Source organism: Nicotiana tabacum, chromosome 6, assembly GCF_000715075.1.
Source record: "Nicotiana tabacum cultivar K326 chromosome 6, ASM71507v2, whole genome shotgun sequence".
Classification (NCBI taxonomy): domain Eukaryota; kingdom Viridiplantae; phylum Streptophyta; class Magnoliopsida; order Solanales; family Solanaceae; genus Nicotiana; species Nicotiana tabacum.
The window spans coordinates 200,859,519-200,883,012 of NC_134085.1; the positions used below are offsets into that span (position 1 = coordinate 200,859,519).

Consider the following 23,494-nt stretch of genomic DNA (forward strand, 5'->3'; position numbering starts at 1 on the left):
AAGTCTTATCTTAAGAGTGATAATTTTACGACTAAATTGTACTCTCTTATAACAACACTTACTTATCTAGTGGAATGCTTAAAGTTACGTCCCATTATTCAGGTGGGTCCTGAAAACTCTTATGCGTTCTTTGAAGCCAACTTATATCCCTTTTGGTGCACATTTGTCCTATATTCACTACTTATGTTTGTTTTGAATTTTAACCTAGGTCCCATTTTCCAGGAGGGTCCTAAAGTTTCAAATTGAGTCTTGTCTTAAAAAATAAAAAATTCAAACCAACTTATATTTTCACAAAGTAGGGCTTATGCTAGATATTGTGCTCATGAACATTTCGAATTAAAGCTAAGTCCCATTATCCAAGAGGGTCCTGAAAATTTCCAATTAAATCGAGGAAAAGGTGGGAAAACATGGTATTTCTTCTTGGGGGAAAAATTGAGGAAGCAGAAAATCATAACCACCAGGCTGGGAAAGAAGAGAAATCAGAATCTTTGTTCTCATGGGGTAAAAAGATGGGAAAAGATGGTGTTTCTTCTTTCTTGAGGAAGTAAAGCGGAAACGGGTTCTTTTCGGTCCCTTTGTTGTCCAATCCGAGAGATAGAGGCTATGAGAGTCTCCCTAAATTACTTTGAAATCCGAGGCCTCTGGGGTAATGTCCAAAGTGTATCTCAAACACGCAAACTTCGAAGCTCCACTTATAATCCTTTGGGGTGCATTTATGCCAAATTCTTCTAATCATGTTTATTTTAGATCTTAAACTAAGTCCCATTTTCTAGGAGGGTCCTGAGAATTCTGCTATCAAACCTGCATAGTACTTGTTTTTCCTTACCGAGTGCTTCCTGAAACAAATGCCATCTTTGCCCCTGTTTCAAATCAAAGAAAAATCTTGTCAGTTTAAAACGTGGTAGTTAGTTGTGACATTCTTGCTGGGGATGGTTTTCTCTTTGCCATGCTTTGTTTCGATTGACTGCCTTGAACTGGTCGAGAATTGTTTTGACCTCCCGACTGATTCTTAACTGCAGGATCCCCAACTGTTGTTTTTCACTTCTGACCCTTTTATTCGTAACCATACATCTTCCATGACATTACTGAACCATTCCACCGATTTAACCTTTGCTTACACCCTATGTCCCACTTTTCATCATACTATCTCCAGCATGTCCTACCCGTATTTTCTTTGTGCAATTTTGAATTTGGTAGTACACTTTGACATTCCTTCTTATTTATTGAAACAAAGCTAACCTTGGGAGAGCTTTTAGAGGAGTAAAAATTAACAGCAATGAAATGCAACGATTTTGAGAAAAAAGAAAATCCAAATTTGGATGACTGTTGGAGATAGGAAAAGGAACTTATCTGAGTGGAATCACTGGCACAATGATCATGGTATGCATTTTGGATTAATCAACCCAGTCTGTTTAACCAATCTCTTTTCCAATTGTTTTACTTTGTGCTCCAAGATCTCCACAACCCCATTTACTTTCAACTTACAGACCTTGTTCGAATTGCAATGCCCTGAAAGGGTTTTCACCGACAAACCTCTCTCATTTGTTTGTTCCTCAATTCCTTGTTGCCTTATGGTGCCCGCGAAGGTTTTCACCAATAAAACTCTCTCATTTATATTTATTCTCGACTTTCGTCACCTCATGGTGCCCGCGAAGGTTTTCACCGATAATACTCACTCATTTTTTTATTTCTCTTGCTTAAACCGGAGTGTTGCCTCTGATATCAATTCTCTTTACTTGCTTGATTTGGCATCTCTCGAAGACTGATCGGGAGGTCTTTCTTTGGACAGCCATGTGGGTTCTTCGATATGTTTGTAAAGAAAAGGGTATAAAACGGGCTCACAACAACTTTAAATGGGTTAGAATTACAACTTTTGGAATCACATTTCTTATTACAATCACAACTTCTATCATAGTTTCTTGTTTGGGGATCTTTTAACTTTTTATTTTACTATGACTGAGCCGTGAAGCTGCCTACGTATCCTTAACAGGAATTGGGTCAAATGTAGTTCACACGGAATTTCCTTATTGTTATACTTTCTCTTTTTCACTTCTTTTCTTTTATATTTTTCTTTTCTTTCTTTTCTTTATTGATTCCAAAAGAAGGGTATGAAAGAAATAAATAAGGCTCAAAAAGAGGAAACAAAGGGTAAAGTGTTTAGATAGCGGAACAAATTGCCTTCGTCATTCCAATCTTCGAAACAATGCCAAATACAAACAATCAAAAAATATACCAAAGAAATCATACATAATATCTCTTGACTGCATCAGAATTGATAGACATGTCTATGCATTTTCCTTCGATATCTGTTAAACATAAAGCACCATTGGACAGTACTCTGGTTACAATGAATGGCCCTTGCCAATTTGGGACGAATTTGCCTTTTGCTTCAGCCTGATGCAGAAGGATACGTTTCAGCACTTGTTGCCCCACTTCAAACTTTTGGGGACGCACCTTTTTGTTGTATGCTCTTGCCATTCTCTTTTGATATAACTGGCCATGACATACTGCTGCCAATATTTTTTCATTAATCAAGTTCAACTGCTCCAAACGGGTTTTGACCCACTCATCATCATCAATCTCAGCCTCAGCGACAATCCGAAGGTAAGGGATTTCAACTTCTGCAGGTATTACTGCTTCAGTGCCATATACCAACAAATAAGGAGTTGCACCTACCGAAGTACGGATAGTAGTGCGATAACCCAACAACGCAAATGGTAAATTTTTGTGCCATTACCACGAACCTTCTACCATTTTCCGAAGTATCTTTTTTATGTTTTTGTTGGCTGCCTCGACTGCTCCATTCACCTTGAGACGATATGGGGTAGAATTGCGATGTGTAATCTTAAACTATTGACGTACCTCTTCCATCAAATTACTGTTAAGATTAGCACCATTATCCGTGATGATCACCTTTGGGATTCCGAATCGACAGATGATATTTGAGTGAACAAAATCGACCACTGCTTTCTTGGTCACCGATTTGAAAGTTTTGGCCTCAACCCACTTGGTGAAATAATCAATGGCTACCAGAATGAATCTGTGCCCATTGGATGCTGCTGGCTCAATTGGTCCAATGACATCCATACCCCAAGCAACAAAGGGCCATGGTGCTGACATTGTGTGCAATTCCGATGGTGGAGAATGAATCAAATCTCCGTGTATATGGCACTGATGACATTTGCGCACAAAACTGATACAATCTTGCTCCATGGTGAGCCAATAATAACCTGCTCGGAGAATTTTCTTTGCCAGCACATATCCGCTCATATGTGGTTCGCAGACTCCCGAATGTACTTAGGACATGACAAACGTAGCTTGTCTAGCATCTATGCATCTTAATAATCCAAGGTCTGGTGTTCTTTTATACAAAACTCCTCCACTTAAGAAGAATCCACTTGCCAACCGTCGAATTGTTCTCTTTTGATCCCCTGTAGCTTGCACTGGATATATCCCCATTCTGATGTACTCCTTGATATCATGGAACTAGGGTTCGCCATGAAGTTCTTCTTCAATCATGTTACAATAAGCATGCTAATCTCGGACTTGAATATGCAGAGGATCGACATAAGCTTTGTCCGAATGGTGCAACATTGACGCCAAGGTAGCCAAAGCATCGACGACCTCATTATGGACCCTTGGAATATGCCTGAACTCCACTGATCAAAACTGTTGACAAAGATCATGCAAACATTGTCGGTACGGTATGAGCTTCAAATCTCGCGTTTCCCATTCTCCTTGAATTTGATGTACCAGAAGATCTGAGTCTCCCAAGACCAAGACTTCCTAGATATCCATGTCTGCAGCTAGCCTTAGACCTAAAATACAGGCCTCATACTCAGCCATATTGTTGGTGCAATAAAACCTAATTTGAGCCGTAACAAGATAGTGATTCCCTGTTTCAGAAATAAGCACAGCTCCTATTCCGACTCCTTTCATGTTGGCAGCCCCATCAAAGAAAAGTTTCCAGCCTGGTTTTTCAATTTGCTCCAGTTCATCGATATGCATCACTTCTTCATCGGGAAAATAAGTTCTCAATGGCTCGTAATCTTCATCGACCGGGTTCTCGGCCAAATGACCGGCCAATGCTTGGGCTTTCATCGCAGTCCCAGTCATATAGATGATGTCAAACTCTGTGAGCAAGATCTGCCACTTCGCAAGTCTTCCTGTCGGCATAGGCTTTTGAAAGATATACTTCAACGGATCCAAGTGCGAAATGAGGTAAGTAGTGTAGTATGACAAATAATGTTTCAATTTCTGAGCCACCCAAGTTAGGGCACAACATGTCCTTTCCAAATGAGTGTACTTAAATCTCATAAGCCGTGAACTTCTTACTAAGATAGTAGATGGCCTGTTCCTTTCTGCCAGTGATGTCATGCTGCCCCAGTACACAATCAAATGAATTTTCCAGGACTGTCAAGTAAAGAATCAAAGGTCTCCCTGGTTCTGGCGGAACCAGCACAGGTGGGTTTTACAAGTATCCTTTTATCTTATCAAATGCTTCTTAACACTCATCAGTCTATTTGACCGTAGCATCCTTCTTCAGCAATTTGAAAATAGGCTCACAAGTCGTTGTGAGCTGAGCAATAAACCTGCTGATGTAGTTCAATCTCCCTAACAGACTCATCACTTCAGTCTTGTTCCTCGGAGGTGGAAATTCTTGGATGGATTTAATCTTTGATGGGTCCAACTCGATGCCTCGCCGGCTGACTATGAATTCCAACAGCTTTCTGGATGGAATACCAAATGCGCACTTGGCAGGGTTAAGCTTGAGGTTGTACCTGCGAAGTCTCAGGAAGAATTTCCTCAAATCCCCAACGTGGTCGGCTTGATGCTTTGATTTATGATCACATCATCTACATATATCTCAATCTCCTTGTGTATCATATCATGAAACACAGTAGTCATCGCTCTCATATAAGTTGCCCCGGCATTCTTCAAACCAAATGGCATTACCCGGTAGCAGTAAGTCCCCCATGGTGTGATGAATGCCATCTTTTCTGCATCTTCTTCATCCATTAGAATCTGATGATACCCTACATAGCAATCCACAAAAGATCCAATCTCACGCTTGGCACAATTATCGATCAAAATATGGATATTGGGTAGTGGGAAGTTATCCTTTGGACTTGCTTTGTTGAGATTGCGGTAACTGACGCATACTCTGATCTTGTCGTCCTTCTTCGGCACAGGCACAACATTAGCCAACCAAACAGGATATCGAGTGACCCGAATAACCTTTGCATCCAACTGCTTGGTGATTTCTTCTTTAATCTTCGCACTTATATCAATTTTGAATTTCCTCAACTATTGCTTGACGGGAGGAAACGCTGGATCTGTGGGCAATTTGTGGACCACTAAATCAGTGCTCAAACCCGGCATGTCGTCATACGACCATGCAAAAACATCTTTGTATTCGATAAGTGCTTTGATTAACTCTTCCCGAATCTTTGGCTCGAGATGGACACTTATTTTAGTCTCTCTGATATTATTTGTGTCCCCTAAATTGACGGCTTCTGTTTCATTCAGGCTGGGTTTGGGTTTTTCTTCGAAGTGAATTAACTCCTTACTAATCTCTTCGAAAGCTTCATCCTAATCGTATTCTGATTCGTAGTCACAATCTACTTCTTGAATTATTATTTCGAAATCAGATTGATTTTTAAAACTGGGCTGAGGATTCCTCATGCATGCCATGTCATTAGAACTAGCATAAAAGAACTGTACAGAATAGAAAAGAAAAACAAAAGAAAAATTATCAGGAATGATAAAGAAAGGGAAACTGCATTTCATTGAAAGATGAAAGATAACAAGGTTTGCACACTTCAAACAGACTAAACGATAAAAAAAATCTGGATTGCAACCCTGGAATAACCCAGACAAACTGAAGGAAACTCAAAATAAACTACCAAGACTCCTTCCGAGTGGGGAGAGGAGTAGCCTTCCAATTGTTAAGCTTTGTTTTAGGCCCGACAAATTGCACTTCCGCATTGCTAGAACCCTCTCCAATTTCCACCATGTTCACACTGTCGAACAACTTCTCAAATCTTTCAATTAACTCCTTGTTAGGATTAATCACAGAACTAGGAATTGCTGTTACTGGGCGACTTCTGGTACCGGACTTGACAAATGATTTGGAAAAACGTGGGACTGGCTTTGGAAGGACCCATGCCTTCTGTTTTAGCTTTTTGGCCTTTCTTATGTCTGCGGCAATGGGCTTGAATCCCAGACCAAATGCTCCCAAGTTTTCAGGAAGGGACACCGGTTGTATGATGCCTTGCAAAGATGATCCCAAACCTTTACCGAGTACAAAACCATTCTTCAACATCTCATAGGCTACCATAATTGATGCGGCGGTTATCTTTGTATTTGGAATGTATGTCCCCTCCGGAACTTTCTCTACCAACATCGTGTTAGAAACCCGGTAGACCCATGGTCCCTGGTCATCTTCCACTTCAATGACCGGTACAATGGCATTGTTGCGAGCGCATAAACTGTCTTCCCCATGCACAACTATTTCTTGTCTATCCCATTCAAATTTGACTACCTGGTGTAGTGTTGATGGGATTGCTTTAGCGGCGTGGATCCATGGTTGACCCAATAGCAAATTATAGGAAACAGCTATATCCAGCACCTGAAACTCCATTGTGAACTTAACTGGCCCTATCGTCAGCTCCAGTACTATGTCCCCAACTGAATCTTTACCTTTGCCGTCAAATCCTCGCACGCAAATACTGTTCTTATGGATCCTCTCATCTTCTATTTTCAACTTGCTTAGAGTGGAGAGAGGACAGATATTTGTACTTGACCCGTTGTCAACCAATACCCGGGTCACCACAGAGTTCTCACATTTTACTGTGAGGTAAAAAGCTATGTTGTGCTCAGTACCTTCTACAGGCAATTCATCATTGGAAAACGTGACTCTGTTTGCTTCGAAGATTTTGTTGGCTATTTTTTTCAAGTGATTCACGGAGATCTTATCGGGAACGTGTGCCTCATTCAACATCTTCATTAAAGCTTGACGGTGCTCATCCGAATGGATCAATAATGACAATAGGGAAATTTGAGCAGGCGTCTTTCTTAATTGTTCCATGATGGAGTAGTCCTGCAGCTTCATCTTCCTCAAGAATTCTTCTGCTTCTTCTTCAGTTACGACTTTCTTTACTAGCGCTGTATTATCTTTAGCTCTTCTTAACTCCTCGGGAGTAAAACACCTTCCCGAGCAAGTCAAACCATGTACTTCACAGATTTCTTCTTTGATTCCTTCCCTTTGTACATCACTGTTACCTGTTCGTAATTCCATAGAATAGCCTTGTTGTTGATTATTGGTAACTGAATTACCGGCTTGATAATAACCCGATCTGTGCGGGCACCTTCCACGATTATGACGGGTTTACTGGCCGCTCCTGGTACAATCACCTTCACCCCTTCCTGTTTCGTTGCAACTTTGCTTAAAGACCCCTTCTCAACTGCCACAGATGGCTCAACACTCTTTTTGCTTGGCTTGAGCACCAACTTCTCACCTACTAATTATTCATCTGTCTTGACTCCACTAGACCGAATCATCATGATGGTTTGTGATGGCTTCTTGGGCTCTCCCTCCGCATGCACTATTTCGATCATATTTGCCTCCTAGTGGGCTGGCATTGGATTTCTATTAATATTGGGCACCTCGGGAGCTTGAATTTCAATTCTATTGGTATCAATAAGCTCATGTATCACACTTTTCAAGTGCCAGCACTTTTCTGTATCGTGACCCGGAGAACCAGAACAATACTCACATCTGACAGTATAATCAAGATTCTTTGGAGGAGGATTTGGCAGTTTGGACTGTATCGGCCTTAGAATATCTAGCTGTTTTAGCCTGTGGAACAGACTAGTGTATGATTCTCCCAACGAAGTAAAGGTTTTCTTTTTCTGCAACCTTTCACCCTTGAATGCTTGACTAGGCCAGAAACTTGGTCCGGGAGTGTTTTGGTAAGCTCGTGGATGTGGATAGGTATTTTGTAGGACGGGAGCACGCCATTGAGTGTGGGCAGGAGGTTGGTTGTATGCTTGCGCATGGTGGACGGAAAAATGAGGTTCTGGTGGGGGATAGTAGTGTTGGGGTGGATTGTGGTGATAAGTTTGTTGGTGGGGTCGAGGTTGATTGTAGTGATAAAGTGAACCTCTGGATCCGGACCAAGTTCCTGAATCAACCATTGTTGCTTCCTCTCTCTTCTTCTTCCCAATCCCTCCTATGCCGCCTTGAATAGCCTGAGTAGTCGCTTTAATAGCCGAATAGCTCATGATTCTATTCGACTTGAGGCCCTCTTCTACCATGCCCCCCCATCTTTACCACTTCGTTGAATGACTTTCCCACAACTGAGACCAAATGGACATAGTAAGTAGGTTCCAAAGCCTGTAGGAAATAATCTACCATCTCACTTTCCTTCATTGGGGGATCTACTCTTGCTGCTTGCTCTCTCCATCGGAAACCATATTCTTTGAAGCTTTCACTGTGCTTATTCTCCAGTTTAGTCAAGGACAATCGATCTGGAATGATCTCAAGATTGTATTGGAAGTGACAAGCAAATGCTTGCGTCAGATCATCCCATGTGTACCATCTTCCATGGTCTTGGAAGGTATATTATTCTAATGCTAATCCACTCAAACTCTGACTGAAGTAAGCCATTAACAATTCATCTTTTCCTCCCGTTCCTCTCATCTTGCTGCAAAAACCCCTCAAGTGGGCTACTGGATCACTGTGCCTATTGTATAGATAGAACTTGGACATCTTGAAACCTGCCGGTAATTGCACATTCGGGAACATACATAGGTTCTTGTAGGCCACGCTTACTTGACCTCCCAACCCCTACATGTCTCTGAATGATTTTTCTAAGCTTTTAACTTTCCTGAACATCTCCTCATGTTCGGTATTTTTGACTGGTTTATCAGCTTCTATCGGGAGGTCAAAGTGAGGAGTATTGGAATGGGTTTCTGGAGCTTTGAAAGTGGGCTCTGAGGGGTAGTATTGGTTGTCCTGGGCCTGGAACATAGGCTCGCTAGGAGATTTGTGGAGTGTAGCTGGTGGAGGTGCTACGAAGACAGGAGTTACTGGTGGAGGAGGGTATGGAATTGGTTTAGGGGGTGGAGATTGTGGTGTATGAGAAGTGGTGCCCCGGTAGTGTTGGTAAATGGGAAAGCTTGAGGATAGATTGGTGGCAGGATGATCCTGAGTTTGAGCTGGTAGTGGAGTGAAGGTAGGGTTAGCCAGGTAAGCGGATGGCGGTTGTCCTTTAGCCCAGGCCTGATACATTTCGGCCATTTGTTGTTTTAATTTGTAAATCTCTTCTTTCATGGCGTTAACGTCCAACTCTTCTCCTTCAATGACATTGGTGTCTACATCTAGGATAGACATGATTATTTCTCCTTTGGATCTGGTTTGGTATGGGTGGGTTGCCAGTATGCTTAGGTGAACTAACTGCTTGAATGCTGGAACAACAACCAAACTTGTTAGTGATTAGAGTTTTAACAAATAAGCAACCACACATAGGAATGCAATGCACCTAGGCAATTAGTCATTTCTATCATGTATTTGCTCGGTTGCTTGTGTCATCCCGGCTTTTCCCGACCTTTCCCTTTTATTGTTACTCACGCCTATCTTTTATTCCCCTCCCTTTTTTCGTTTTATTCTTTTCTTTTGGTTGTGGTCGAATCCTATGAAGGTTGCCTACGTATCATGACCCCGCATGAATCAGACCGAGCGTAGTTCTGGGGTACAAGTAACAAAACCCTTTTTTTGGATGTTTGAATTTTCACAAAAAGCAACTATTTTGATTATAATGACTCAAACTAACGGACTTTGATGAAAGGAAAAACAAGCCAACATATTACAACAGAAGAAAATACAGGTTTGAAAACAAACTGATAGACTCCAATAGAAAGAAAATACAGACTCAAGTAAAAATCACGAATACATCAGTGCCTCAACTGTTCCTGGGGTCCGCGGGACATCATTTGGTCTCGCCTCGGGCTGACGTGCTAAATCCCCTTGGAGGTAGTAGAGACTTTCCATTATCCGGTGGACAAAGGTCATCACAGTGGCGAAAAACATAGATCTAGTCATATCCTCACAACTACTGCACTTCATTGTGATGCAGTCGGCGATCTTTCTGACTCTCTCTCTTATGACACCCTTTTCTTACAACAAACGCCCAATCTGCCGTGCCTTGGCTTCCAGAGTTTGTTCGGCTGCTTGATTTTGTTCTTGAAGTTGTTGCAAATCTCTTTCCAAATGTTTTCTTTCAGCCATGAATTCTTTCGCCTGTTTGATCATTTTGTCCTAGATGGTGACGACCCTTTTCTTTAAGCCCGCAACCTCATTGTCGTATCTTTCTTTTAATTGTTTAACCGAGCGTGCTCGTTCTTTCGCAATTTTAGCCAATTGCATTCGAGCCATGGCTAGTTCACCTTCTATCAGATCACAACTATATTCACCCACTTTCTGCCTCAGGTTATATATGAGATTTTCATCTTTGGCACTTCTGACAGGATTTTCTGCCGCTATTTTCATTTTTTGAATCTGGGCTCGAAGGGCCTTATTTTCTTTAGCTAGCCTTTTCTTTTCACCCTCGTCCGCCGCTGCTTGTAAGCCATTCTTGAATTGAAGGTCTTTGACTTGCTTTTCCAGCTTTCTTATTGTGGCCATGTACTTATTTTCTTTGGCCAACGAAGCCCACGGTTCTTGTGATGCCTCGACGAATTCCTGAATGTGCAGTTTTTTGGCCGATCTTTCTGGTTCGGCCCTTGCAATATTCTTCTTTCTATACCAGGCAAGATAGGTGGGTGAGACCTCGCCTCAAGATAGGTCCCGCACTCGAGTGTTCGCCATCAAATACTGGCACTCGTTCCAAATAGAACGAACTGTTTCTTCGTGAAATTGGCCGCGGAGCTAATCTCAACCGCGTAAATACTGAGATCTTTATCTGGATGCATCACCTGACACCTTCCCAATTGTCTCATCACTCGGTAGGGAGCGTAAGGCTGAATACCTCGAAGACCCATTAGGAGGAAGTAAGGACTAGTGGGGGGTATATACACAATTTCTTCAACAGGAAGCCAACCTAGTGTCCGTTCTATTTGTCCCGTAGTGATGGCATGAAGGCGAGCTATCCATTCTCCAAACCCCTCCGGTAACTTGAACCCTGAAATCCTTATGTCGAACTCTTCAATGCAACTTTTCTCTGCAGACCCATAACTCATATACTGAGGGTGGTGACACAGGTGTTCGATCATCCACATTTGTAGTAGCAAATTGCATCCCTCGAAGAAATCTGCCCCAGCTTTACAAGCTGTAAGAGCTCGGTATATCTCAGATATTATCATAGGGGAAAGGGTGCTCTTGGCATTGGTAATTAAGACTTTGACGACTCCAGCCACCCGCAGATCGATATTCCCATCTTTCCGGGGAAACACCACAAGGCCTAAGAAAGCTACCATGAAAGCGAAATGCCTATGTTCATCCCATTTTACTTGGTTTCCTTTGGTACAAACCTCGCTTTCCAGATCGTTGAACCCTCTTATATGCACGTACCTCCGGTATATAAAATGTAGAGTGGAAAAACCACCCTCCAACTCGGGATATGGGACTTTCTTGCTTATTTTTAGCAAATCCATGAATTTGTGAGAGTTAACGGCTCTTGGAGCGATCAGATACTTATGCCTCGGACCTTCAGTACTTCCCATGTAACCTGCTATCTCTTCCAAGGTGGGTGTGAGTTCAAAATCCGAGAAATGCAAGACGCTGTGAGCCGGGTCCCAAAATGTGACCAACACTTTTATGATATCTCCCCTAGGACTTATCTTCATCAACCCGGTGAGACCTCCCAAATACAGATCGACCTTATCTTACTTTGACTTGCCCAGATCTTCCCACCACATACATAACTCCAAAGAGATTTTGTTCATAACTGTTACCGGCAAATTCTGACTCGTGCTCATTCTGCATGTTTATTAGGGTGTTTAGGCAAAAATTAAGACTTATTTGACTCAAAAAATAAAATTAACACACATTTTTTTTCAAAATAAAATAAAAACCCAGTTTTGCAAATACGACCTTTCAGCATTTCGACAACGAAGATTTTAAGGCTGTGTCGGCTAACCAGCCAAAACTTTGAAAAATGACCAAAGGTAGATGTTCTTGCAAAAGCAACCTTCCGACGCACTTTTAAGGACATTCGGCTATTTTTGACAAGAATGATATCACTTTAATTATTTTCAAATGAAAAATAAAATTTTTGTTCTTTTTTTGGGATATTTTGCAAAAAGGGCAGTTGGACCCGATGGGAGTTGTCTACGTATCCCACATCCGGTGAGAATCAAACTGGCGTAGTTCGGACAATTTTGACAAAACAAAACAAAAAAATAGCGTTTTTTTCTTCAAAATTTTGGCAAAGTTTCGGTATATTTTGGGACATAGGTTTTCAAAACAGGTAGTTACCTCCCTTAGCCCTCACACTGTTATTTTCTTTTCCAAACGCTTTCCTTTTATTAATAAGCCAGTCAACATGCAAATCAGAAGCACATAAATGCACAAGTAGCAAGTAAGATGCATCAGGATGATCTTTTTCATTTTTGGTACACATGTCCTAGACAGACCCAACCCCCGTGTTGAGTCTCCAAAGTCAAAATGCACATGATGCAAACAAACGTTCCTACTAGGGATCCGGCATAAGGTCTTGTTATACTAGGTTTAAAACCTAGGTTTATTTGTTCTAGACCTGACTTACCCGAGCGGACAACTCGAGCCGAGGGGTGGCTGCGTACCGGTAACCAAAAGATCATCCGGCTTTGCAACTTGTCCGAACCTCGTTCTATTTGGAATAAGACACTAACAGAAAGAAGTCACGACCAGCGTGCACTCTTCAAGAGAGAGAAGAGAGGGATTTCGTAGCAGTTTATATAGATAGTTCAGATAATATCAAAGCGGTAAAAAGCAACATTTAACACATTAGGCCCTAAACATGTAACAAAATCAGATAAAGCCAAATATAACAATTTATCTAAGCTCAAATTCTGAACCCTAAACCAGAGATTCTGGGTTCGTTCCCCAGCGGAGTCATCAGATCGAGGAAAATCTCGAAGTCACCGGTTTAAAATCTCGAATCGAGGAAAAAATGACTATGTTTAACATTCCGAGAACCAGAAATCCGGGTAAGGAATTCTGTTAACCCGAGAGAAGGTGTTAGGCATTCCCGAGTTCCGTGGTTCTAACACGGTCGCTAAACTGTTATCAATGGTTCAATTATCTGATTTTAAAACCATTATAAACCTATGTGTATTTTTACTTTAAACCGCTTTTATTTGATTAATTAAAGGAAGATTGCAACGTCATTTAAAATATGTTTCAAACCACGTCTCATAAATACACCCGCAATTCGCAACACATTTCAGCTAACGTTGAGATTTGGATTTGGGTCACATAAATGCGCACCCAAGTTTAGATAGGTAAATTATTAAATAGAGTGCCTAAAGCAACTACGCATTAGCAACTGTGTGAGGGCCATGGAAATTCAACTAGGTGGCACGCCTCGAATTCTAAGGATCAAAACAAGATTAATTAAATGAGGGCCATGCAATTATCATTTTTGTTTGGCATGGCGCACCTCAATTCTAATTTAAAAAATAAATAAATTATATTTAGAAGGGTCATGAACTATTTATGTTGTCTACTATAGCACATCTCCAAAAAGTCAAGCTAATTAATAAAACTCAAGGAATTCAAAAAGCCTTTTATGCCAAGTTTGAACTTACGCTGTAAGAACAAATAATTAAAAGTCCAATCATCTTTCAAACCTGGGCCCAAAAAAGAGCCCAATTGCTTATTGCGCTTGCTACTGAATCAATGATTTTTGATGACTTAAACTAAATTACACATGCAGCCCAATATTAAAATGCAGGCAGCTGTAGTGCTAGGACTCAGGATAGAACCCCCGTGAGAACTCAAGACTGCACATAGCCCTTTAGAATTAAATATTGATCCCATGAAGCACACATGATAGCAAGAACTGTTGTTGTCTATTTCCAAATGATTTCAAGGTTTTGGGCCCAAATTAAACCCAAATCTAACAAAGTAAGAGGAGATGTTAATGTGTGGATCCTAGATCGAGTCCCTGCGAGCTCAAATTAATCCAACTATAGAAATTGGATCCCAAACTTATTATGCTAATTTAAGATGCTCTTCAATTAATACCAACAGTCCCGTCTTTGAATTTTTGATTACCTAAACGGGGAACAATAAAAAAACTGATTTGTAGGAAAATTAAAACAAACTGATAGATAAATCAAATCATATTTATCATGAATACATGACTGAACCTCACACGTCAACCAATTCTGCATTTAACAATATACCAAAATACTTTAAACATAATATAATATATATCATTCACTTTCACCTCTAACTTATAATTATCATAATAGCTGTTCTAATATAAATTCACCTACAAACAAGAGCACCTATTTCAACCAAAATTAGAGCTAAAACTCAGGTGTTTGAAGAAGTATGTTGTTGCATTACCTTGACTGTTCCAAAATACCATATCCTTAGCTAACATGGTTTAATCACAACACTTAGCTAAGGGTCAATATTTTTATCAAGTTCCTTGCCTCAACAGTCCAAAACCAACTATGACAACAAGAACTTCAGAAGCAAGTAAAATTATCGCAAAGGCTATACTAACTTCAATAGAGGCAAGTTGACTAATAGCTCCCATGTGAGCATACAACATGTCAATTAACTAAAAAAAATGAAACTAAACTAATAGATTTGAATGTGCATAAGCCACATTTGGAACTTCGGATTTCATTTCATTTCAATATCAAAACCTCATGTGAGATAAATCTAGGAACATGTACCCGGAATATGAAATGTAGGAAAGCAAATGAATATCAGTAACCAAGCAGCACAGCAGTAGAAACTCAGCAACCAACAGAACCAATTTGAACAGAAAATTTATGTGCAGCAAGCCCAGAAAAGTTTGATCGAACAGTGAACTTCAACACATCAAACCAGACTTTCACAAACCCATCTCAAACTATTTTTAACCCCAAATGATTTAAATGTTCTTTCAGAGATTGAAAAGTAACAAAAAATATACAAATGATCAATGGAACAGTAAAAACAGTACAGCCTTTTAATTTTTAAGATTATTTCTCTTCAATCTCCTATGTTTCTTTTCTCTCTGGATTTCTATCTCTCTTCTTTTCTCCTCACTCCTTTTTCAAAAGTATTCAGCACTCAGTCCCCCTAGTGTCTATAAATAATTGTTCAACTTAGTGCATTCACCACTATCAATTCAACTTTTCATTTATTAATTGTCCACTTAACTTAGTTAGTGTAATTCTAACCCTACCACTATTGAGAAGCTTCTTAATTAGGTGAACAATTTAAACTTATACTAATCAATTCTTATCAACATAATTAAACCAGAAGTTAAACCAAATTATTAAACTTAATCCTAATTATTCTGACTAAGTGATTAAACGAGATACGATTTCAAAGTCTTAAAACAAACAGATATCCCAATTATACGAAACGAATCCACAAAATCAATCTAAAGAAACAAACAGTGGACAGAAATAATTTATACTAGAGGACTGATCAAATTTCAATTGAAATTGACCAGAAAAAAGAAAAAGAGACGAGAAAGACGAACATCAGAATAATACTAAAAAATATAAACATAGAAGCAGGACGGAAAACTCACCGGTCAGTATTAATTGAAGAGAACCTTCGAATCTTCAATTTTTAAACCAGATTTTGACTTTAACTGTGTGTTCTTGATAAGAACACACAGATAAAGTCAAAATTAGCTTAAAGTATCAACGAATCTTGACTCTGCAGTTTTAGGTTTAAAACTTAGATTCGTTATTCGACAAGTTCTGGTTTGATTCGAGGGTAACGGATCGTGGATTGGGGAAGAGGGGAGTAATGTGGCTTCAGGATGTTAATTTGGGGGTTCTTGGGTAAGTTCGGGGTTCGGGGTCAGATCTTCGATCTGAGATTCGAAGGATTCTAGGGATGTTCGAGGGAAACTAGTCTAGGATTTGGAAAGAGGAGACGGAGGGGATTGTATGGTATAATTTTGGGGTTGTTTGGTGGTTGTCCGCCGCCGTGGACGATTTCCGGCGGGCGGAAAGCGGTAGAGTGAGACGGTGATTTTGTTGTTCTCTGAAGATGGACGAGAGAGAGGAGGGGGTTCTGAGGGTAGGGTCTAATGGGTTAGGGGTATACTAAAGCAGAGATTTAATTTGGGCCGTTGTATAATTGGAATCCAACAGCTCCGATTGAATCACTAATCACAAACTGGGTCGTTTTGACTATGTGGGTGCTGGGGCGGACGGGGCATTGGGTGGACGGGTCAGGTTGGATATTGGGTGAAGGCTTTGGGACCGTTCGATCAAATTAATTCAAGGGTCCAGATTGAGACGCCTGAAACGGCGTCGTTTGGTTGAGGCTGGAGACGGACCGGGTTGGGTAACGGATTGGGCTAGGATGGGTTTGGTTTAACCGGGTGCAAGAATTTGGGCCTGTGTAATTTTATCAAAGCAGCCCAGCTTGTTTCATTTTCATTTCTCTTCATTTCTTCACAAATTCTTTTTCTTCTTTTCCCAAAATTAAAATAAAAATCTTAATTAAATTATAAAACCCAAATTAACTTAAAAAATACTAGTTAACTCTAAATAATAATTATCACAAATAATTCAATACTAAATTAAAAGAAAATCACAAAATTTGACTAAAAATACAAAAATATGTTGTTATTATTATTATTTTTTGAAATTTTCATTTTTGTAAAACACCTAATTATTAATTAATTTTAAAAAAAAGGTAAAAATCAAATCTTAAGTGCAGATGCTATATTTATTTTTGTATTTTTAATGTATTAATTAAATTAAACATGCACACAAACATATGCAAATAATCAGAAAAATCGCACAGTAATTCCTAAAATAACACATAATTAAAGAAAAGATCCAATTTTGGGAATTCTTTTGGAGTAATTCGTGTGAGGCAAAAATCACGTGCTCACAGTTGCTGCTTTCAGTCCAGTGGAGACCCGAGGTAGTCCTACAGGCGTCCGCAGGCCTTGGCGTCCCCTTCTACCCTGTTTCTTTTCTGTTTTATCTATTTCTGAGACAGATTTGTATTTTCTTGTTCGGACCACTATTTGTAGTATTCGTAGACAGTCCGTGAAATTGTGACATCAGTTCTGGATGGAGTTTTATTATGGAACTCGTGTTAGTATTAAGTTAAACTGTTAAATTATGTTCTTCCGCATTTTGATTTCCGCTAATTTTTCTTATATCATCTGGTAAATTGTTAAATATAAAGGAAAAAGATAAAATAATCAATAACGTTGGCTTGCCTAGCGGGTTTAATGTTAGGCGGCATTATGGTCCCGGCGGTGTGAAATTCGGGTCGTGACATACTCAGCCCCATATAACATGGCCGGCTTAACCACCATTCTATAAAACTTACCTTTGAGTAGCGATGACACTTTCTGACTACACAGGACTCCAGATGCTAACCTCCTAACATTATTTTTATTTTCTGTGTTAAATATACAGACCCAACAACAGTGAAATTGGTAGAGACATTTTTTTTTGGGTGAGTTTTAGTATTAATATCCTAACTAATGCATATAATTTTAATTTTTTTCCTATTTATTCATGATCCATTTCTTAAATAAACAAAATTAGAACTTAATTGGCAAGAGAGGAATGCGTTAGCTAATTTGGAACTATGCAATCTTAGCTAATTTAGAGATCCCCTAAATATGATGGCGTATGCTAAACAAGAAATACTCTAACAAAAATTAATATTAAACAATTTAGGATCCTTTCTTACTTCAGTATAAATTGAAGTAAAATATTACTTGTTGAACAAGAAATGCCAAATACCAAAATTGACCTCCAAAAGAAGACTAGTGATATAATTTGTACGAAATAAATTGTATTGGCAACATCACTGGTTTTATTTAGAATTGCAGAATACTGTTTTATTCAGATCTTCTGCTGGATGTGCATTATTTACTCAAAACGTCTTATATAAAACATTTTAACTTTTTGCTAGTCAAAAGTCACTTTTTGATATGTTTGACTTTATGTATTTACCAGATACTCTATAATTTTTACATTTTAAATGATTCAACAGTAACAGAAATTTTAAATTATTTTTAATTAAGTTTTCATGACGGGGATCAGGGGCGGACCCAAGTGGTGAAAAAATACCGTGTATATGCATAAATTATGGCTAAAGCAAGGTAAATTTTGTATAGAAATTATTTTTGAACTCGCTTATACCGCTTATGTTAGTTATGGACTTTTCTGACTGAACCCGCTTGCACAAAATCTTGGATCCGCCACTGACGAGGATAAATGAAAGAGAAAAATAATGTTGTTGAATTAACAATCACTAGTTTTAAAATTTAAATTATCTAGACTTAGGTTTTCATAAAGATAAAGGTATTTAAATTGAAACAGAACAATTATCACGTGACATATATGACAAAACAATCAATAGTTTTTAAATTTTAAATTATTTCAAATTAAATTTTCATACAGGAGGTAATAAGGAAGTTAAGTTGAAACAGAACAATTATTTTTGAAAAAAGAAAACAATTATGTTGTGACATTAACAACAAAATTGTTATTGCAATGATGTTTTCCGTGAAAACATTCACTCATTATTCGCCGTCATTGTTAGAAATGGAAAAGTATTGCATTTGTTTATATTGTTTGGTCAAAATTAAGCGTTTTTGAATAATATAATAAGTTATTTTTTAGAATCTGGAAAGTAGTTTCTTTCACAAACACTTTTGAAATCTTGATCAAGCATAAATTAATGCTCTAATTGTATACGTCGAAACCGGACTCATCTATTGCATGATAGATTAGGGCTGAAACGTGATGGGTTAAAGACTGACCTCGGATTATATCGAACAAAGGTACGATGTTATCTTCAAGATCATCGAGCCCGTAGCTTCGGAACCGACCCCGATTCCGATCAAGCTCAAGGAAAATATTATCGTACTGAATAACGAAAGGCTAAAATATCCGTAACCGGTCGAATATCACGGCGGAAATCTCGGTACGTATCAACGAGAGATCGACTAGTTAGCAAATCATGAGATTTCTTACCTTTTGTAGGATTGTATCTAGAGTAGGACTCCCCTATTATATAAAGGGGGGTCTGGTTACTTGTAACACACATTGTAATACGCATCCAAAGGCAATACACTGTTATTTCTAGTTCTTATTATCTTTCTATTCTGTTCTGATATCGATTGAGGCACTTTCTGGCTCGAGGGTGACCAACCTTCAAGGCTAACACTGTTCAACTTGTGCGGTTTGCATGCATTCACTTTTCTGTCATTGATTTCAATATTAGTCTGTTTTCTCAATTTGTATTAAGTTATATCACGTATCTTTAAAACCGCGTATAAATTCAATTGTTATCCCATTTTGAGGGTAAACACTGATAGAGTATTTTTTGAATTACTACAACAACAGTAACAACCCAATGAAATCTTACAAGTGGGGTCTGGAGAGAATAGTGAGTACGCAGACCTTACCCCTACTTCGAAGGAACAGAGATGTTATTTTCGAAAGACCAATAAGAAGACGAAAAGAGATAAATGTGATTTCAACATAGTCGTTACTGATCCTACTAAACGATACTAACAAAGAAAACAATTCCATTCAATAAATCGAATTGATTGTGTAGCGATCCTAGAAATTTCGTAAGCTTTAAGCTTTTAAAGTGCGTTAACGAATATTAATTGTATCATTTTGCATGTCAGCAACAGCTAATAATAAAAACAATATCTTTGTCAATTGTGCCTTTGGTTATAATGTTCGAAAAAACTCCAAATGTAATAATTGACTAATTACAAGTAAAGCATAGTAAGATTAGTATTTTCAAAATGTACTATTCAATTGTACTAATCGTTTGATAATAAATTGACAAGCAATATTTAATTATTGATCAGTCACTAAATAGTGTCTCCAACTAGGAAAAAAATAGGATATTAAGCCAAAAGCTCCTCGAGTTCATGTTTGTCAAGTACAATTGCACGCTGAATCAAGTTCCAAGCACAAGATAGCAACAATAAAGGTTTACTTTTACCAAAGGTATATGGATTATTTATTTTTTTGCAATATTCATGATGTAAATAATTAATTTTCTTTCACTTATATCACACGATAAATAGCCTGGGAACAAAGTGAGGTAAGGAGATGGAAAAGAGATCTCAATTTCAACAGAGACAAAAAATATTAGAGTATTATCACTTTTAGCCCGCGCTAAAAACTATTCATATTTGGTTGTCGAAAAAGTTTATAAAATTTGTATAATTTTATATATAACATACATAATGTAAATATATAAAAAAAATATACAAATTTTATATATTTTATCGGCTATTATTTTTACAGCGTCTATAAAATATTATTTTTTCAAAAATATTAGGCAAAAGACTCGACACATATGCAAGTGAGAATAGCAAATACCTCGTGAAAGGGTAAAGAGATCTCACTCCCTTTAAAATAATTTACTCTCTTTTGTTTCCTTTTCTTAATAGAAAAATCACCCACGTGCTTTTTTTCCCCTCTCCAAAAATTACTTCTAAAAAATTACTAACCAAAAGAAAAACAAAAGAAATAACGCTTCTTCTCCCAAAACCGGACGTTATTTCTCAAACATTAATTGAACCAATTATAGAAACCTCGCCAAATTAGTAAAGAAAATTAAAGTCCATTATAAAAGTTGAAAAGGCAAGGAAAAGAAATAAAGAAAGTCTCAACCGAAGTAAAAAAAAACAATTTAAAAAGGAAAATGTGAGAAATACAAATAATATTAAAAAAAAAAATTGAGTTGAGAGTCCTACATAAAGATTACACGCGGACGCTTATATTGGTTCTTGAAATTGTCATATTCTCCACTTTCTTTGGGGGGAAAAGGAAAAGGTAAAGAAGAAGAAGAGGAGAGTTTTACTAATGTTCTACTGCTTCTACACTTCTATTTCCACTGAGTATTATGCCCAAAATTTTCCAATTCCCTCTTCTTCTTCTTCTTCTTCTTCTTCTACTTTTGTTGTATATTATTTTCTTTCTCAAAGAGTAAGCAGAACAGAAACAAAGAAAAGAAACAGAAAAGAAATTATATGTCGTTTGTGATCACAACAGATGTAACTGATCTGGCTAGAACAGCTTCAGACCAACTTTGGCCCTTTTCTCATTCCCTTTTATTTGTGAATTTTGGAGGCAAGAAAAGTGTCTCTCACCTTCTCCATGCCAGAAAGGTATGATCTTTATTCTTTAATTCTTTCAATTTTTGCATGTTTCATATATACTGTTATGTGTGATGAGAAATAGAGATTTTGTTTTTTCTTTTTCTTTCTGTTGTATGATTTACATGATTTGTTGTAGTTGTCAAGATTCTACATGATTTCTTGTGACATTGGCATTTATGGGTTTATGGGGTTTAAAGGGGTTTTTGTGTTTTATATGTGCAGGGACTTGTTTTGGGGCTTTTCATGTAAAAAGCTTCTGCTTTTCTAATTTGGCTACAGAATTTCTGGGATTTTCTTGGGACTGACGATTTGCTAGAGATTTAATTCTTTAGGGGGGTTAAGGGTTTATCTATTTTCTCAACAAATGCCCTGCCTTCCCCAAGAATAGTTTGATATGATGTCTAATAAGGAGAGGGTAAATGATGGTTGCACTGGTTCAGTGAGAAAAGTTCGGATCATTTATGATGATCCTGATGCTACTGAATCTGAGAGTGAGAATGATCATAATATTGGTAATGTTGTTAGAATCAAGCGTGTCGTTAAGGAAGTGAACATTTCTAGTGCTTCATTGGAGAAGAAAGACTCTGAAAAATGTTCTGTCAAAAGCTCCAACAAGAGTCTTGAAAATAAGAGGGTGCAGATAAAATCGTCGTCATTGCCTAAAGGAGTTAGGATGAGGAAATGGGGGAAGTATGCAGCGGAGATCAGAGACCCTTCGCAAGGGAAAAGAATATGGCTTGGGACTTTTGATACTGTCAAAGCGGCTGCAGAAGCATATGACGCAAAGAAGGCTGAGTTTGATCGAAGGAATTTGTCCGAAAGGGATAAGAATTTGAGTTCCCCTCGAGCTCCCCCCGAGTGTTCTACAGCTTGTTCCTCTCATCCTACAAACAGGACCAGTAGTTTGTACTCCCATCCATCCCCGTCTTCAGTGCTAGATGTACCAACATCATCAGCTGCCGCAGCAGTTGAGTGCATTGACATTCCAATGAAAGATACGAATCGAGTGCCAGTACTCGAGGTAGAGCAACCAGCTTCAGAAATCGTGGAAAAGCAGTTTTTTTGGCCGCCTTCAGGTTGTCAAGATTTGAACCTGAGATTTGAAGATCAAATGCTATATGAAGATCCCTTGATAGAACAAGGCACCATAAGCAATAACCTTGTGGAGATGACCGAATTCAATATCACGAAGACAACAAAAGCCCGACAACCAACCATAAAAATTTGTCAAAAGTCTACAAAGGGAATTGAGGACCGGCGTCTTAATTGCACTGGCCAGTCAATCACATCTCCTTCTATTAGTGCAGAGCTTAAAATGATGAACTTCGAAGAAACTGCAGTTTCGGGGAATAACTTGAAACTTCTAGGCTTTGATGAGAATGCTCTATTTGGTAAGGATTTTACACAAACTTTTGATCCATATACAGATTTTATAGGTTTGGACAGCAATTTTCTATGCTGTGATGGTCTGGAGGAATTTGTTTATGGCATGAACGAAGATTTCAGAGATAATGTTGGAGCTAACTCACCAAAACTGGATGATGTTGAGCTTAGATGGTTAGACGAGGTATTAATACAAGATCAATCGGTTTTGTAAGTACGAGTTAAGTTAAAAGAGTGTTATAAAGTTGAAATGGTGGGTAATGAGAGGATGTTCTTGGGATTTTTGCTTTTGCTGCATAGTTCTGCCCAGGTTTTTTGACTCGAGTCCATCGTTAATGAGGTAAAGAAAAGAAAAGAAAAAAAGAAGAACTTGTAGAATAGATGATATTCTATTTTTTGTTGTTAGCTATTACTATTAATATTACAGCAATTGTGCCAAAGATATCATCTGTGTATTGAAGATATGCTCCATTTTGCACTTGTTGTTGTTAGCTACTATTGATATTAGCTGCTTGATTTTTATGTGGAGAATCTGGAAGGTGAAAGGTAGAGGCTCGTCTTCTGCTTTTTCTTTGCCTTGTTTTTCTTTTCTTGTCTTTCACTAGGGGACCTTTTGTCCATCTTTCTCGTGCTGCCAGAAAAAATTCAGCCCGAATATGTTTGTTAGGTATTCGATAGATCTTTTTCTTTCCTTCTAGTTGTGGAGTGGTGGATGTTGTGGTACAAGAAGAATTAAATTACTTTGATGCTATGAATGTTTACTGAAAATGATGGAT

General features: G+C 38.4%; 1 protein-coding gene across 1 annotated transcript; it reads left to right on the forward strand.

The window, feature by feature from the left end:
- Nucleotides 1-20,963: 20,963 nt before the first annotated feature.
- Nucleotides 20,964-23,182, forward strand: LOC107796586 (uncharacterized). The gene is made up of 2 exons (XM_016619408.2): nucleotides 20,964-21,344; nucleotides 21,558-23,182. The coding sequence occupies exon 2, from the start codon at nucleotides 21,730-21,732 to the stop codon at nucleotides 22,930-22,932; it is 1,203 nt and encodes a 400-aa protein (XP_016474894.1). The 5' UTR covers nucleotides 20,964-21,344; nucleotides 21,558-21,729; the 3' UTR covers nucleotides 22,933-23,182.
- The last annotated feature ends 312 nt before the right edge of the window (nucleotides 23,183-23,494 follow it).

Coding starts and splice junctions, on each gene's coding strand:
- LOC107796586 (XM_016619408.2), top strand. CDS start 21,730: ATGATGTCTAATAAGGAGAGGGTAAATGATGGTTGCACTGGTTCAGTG.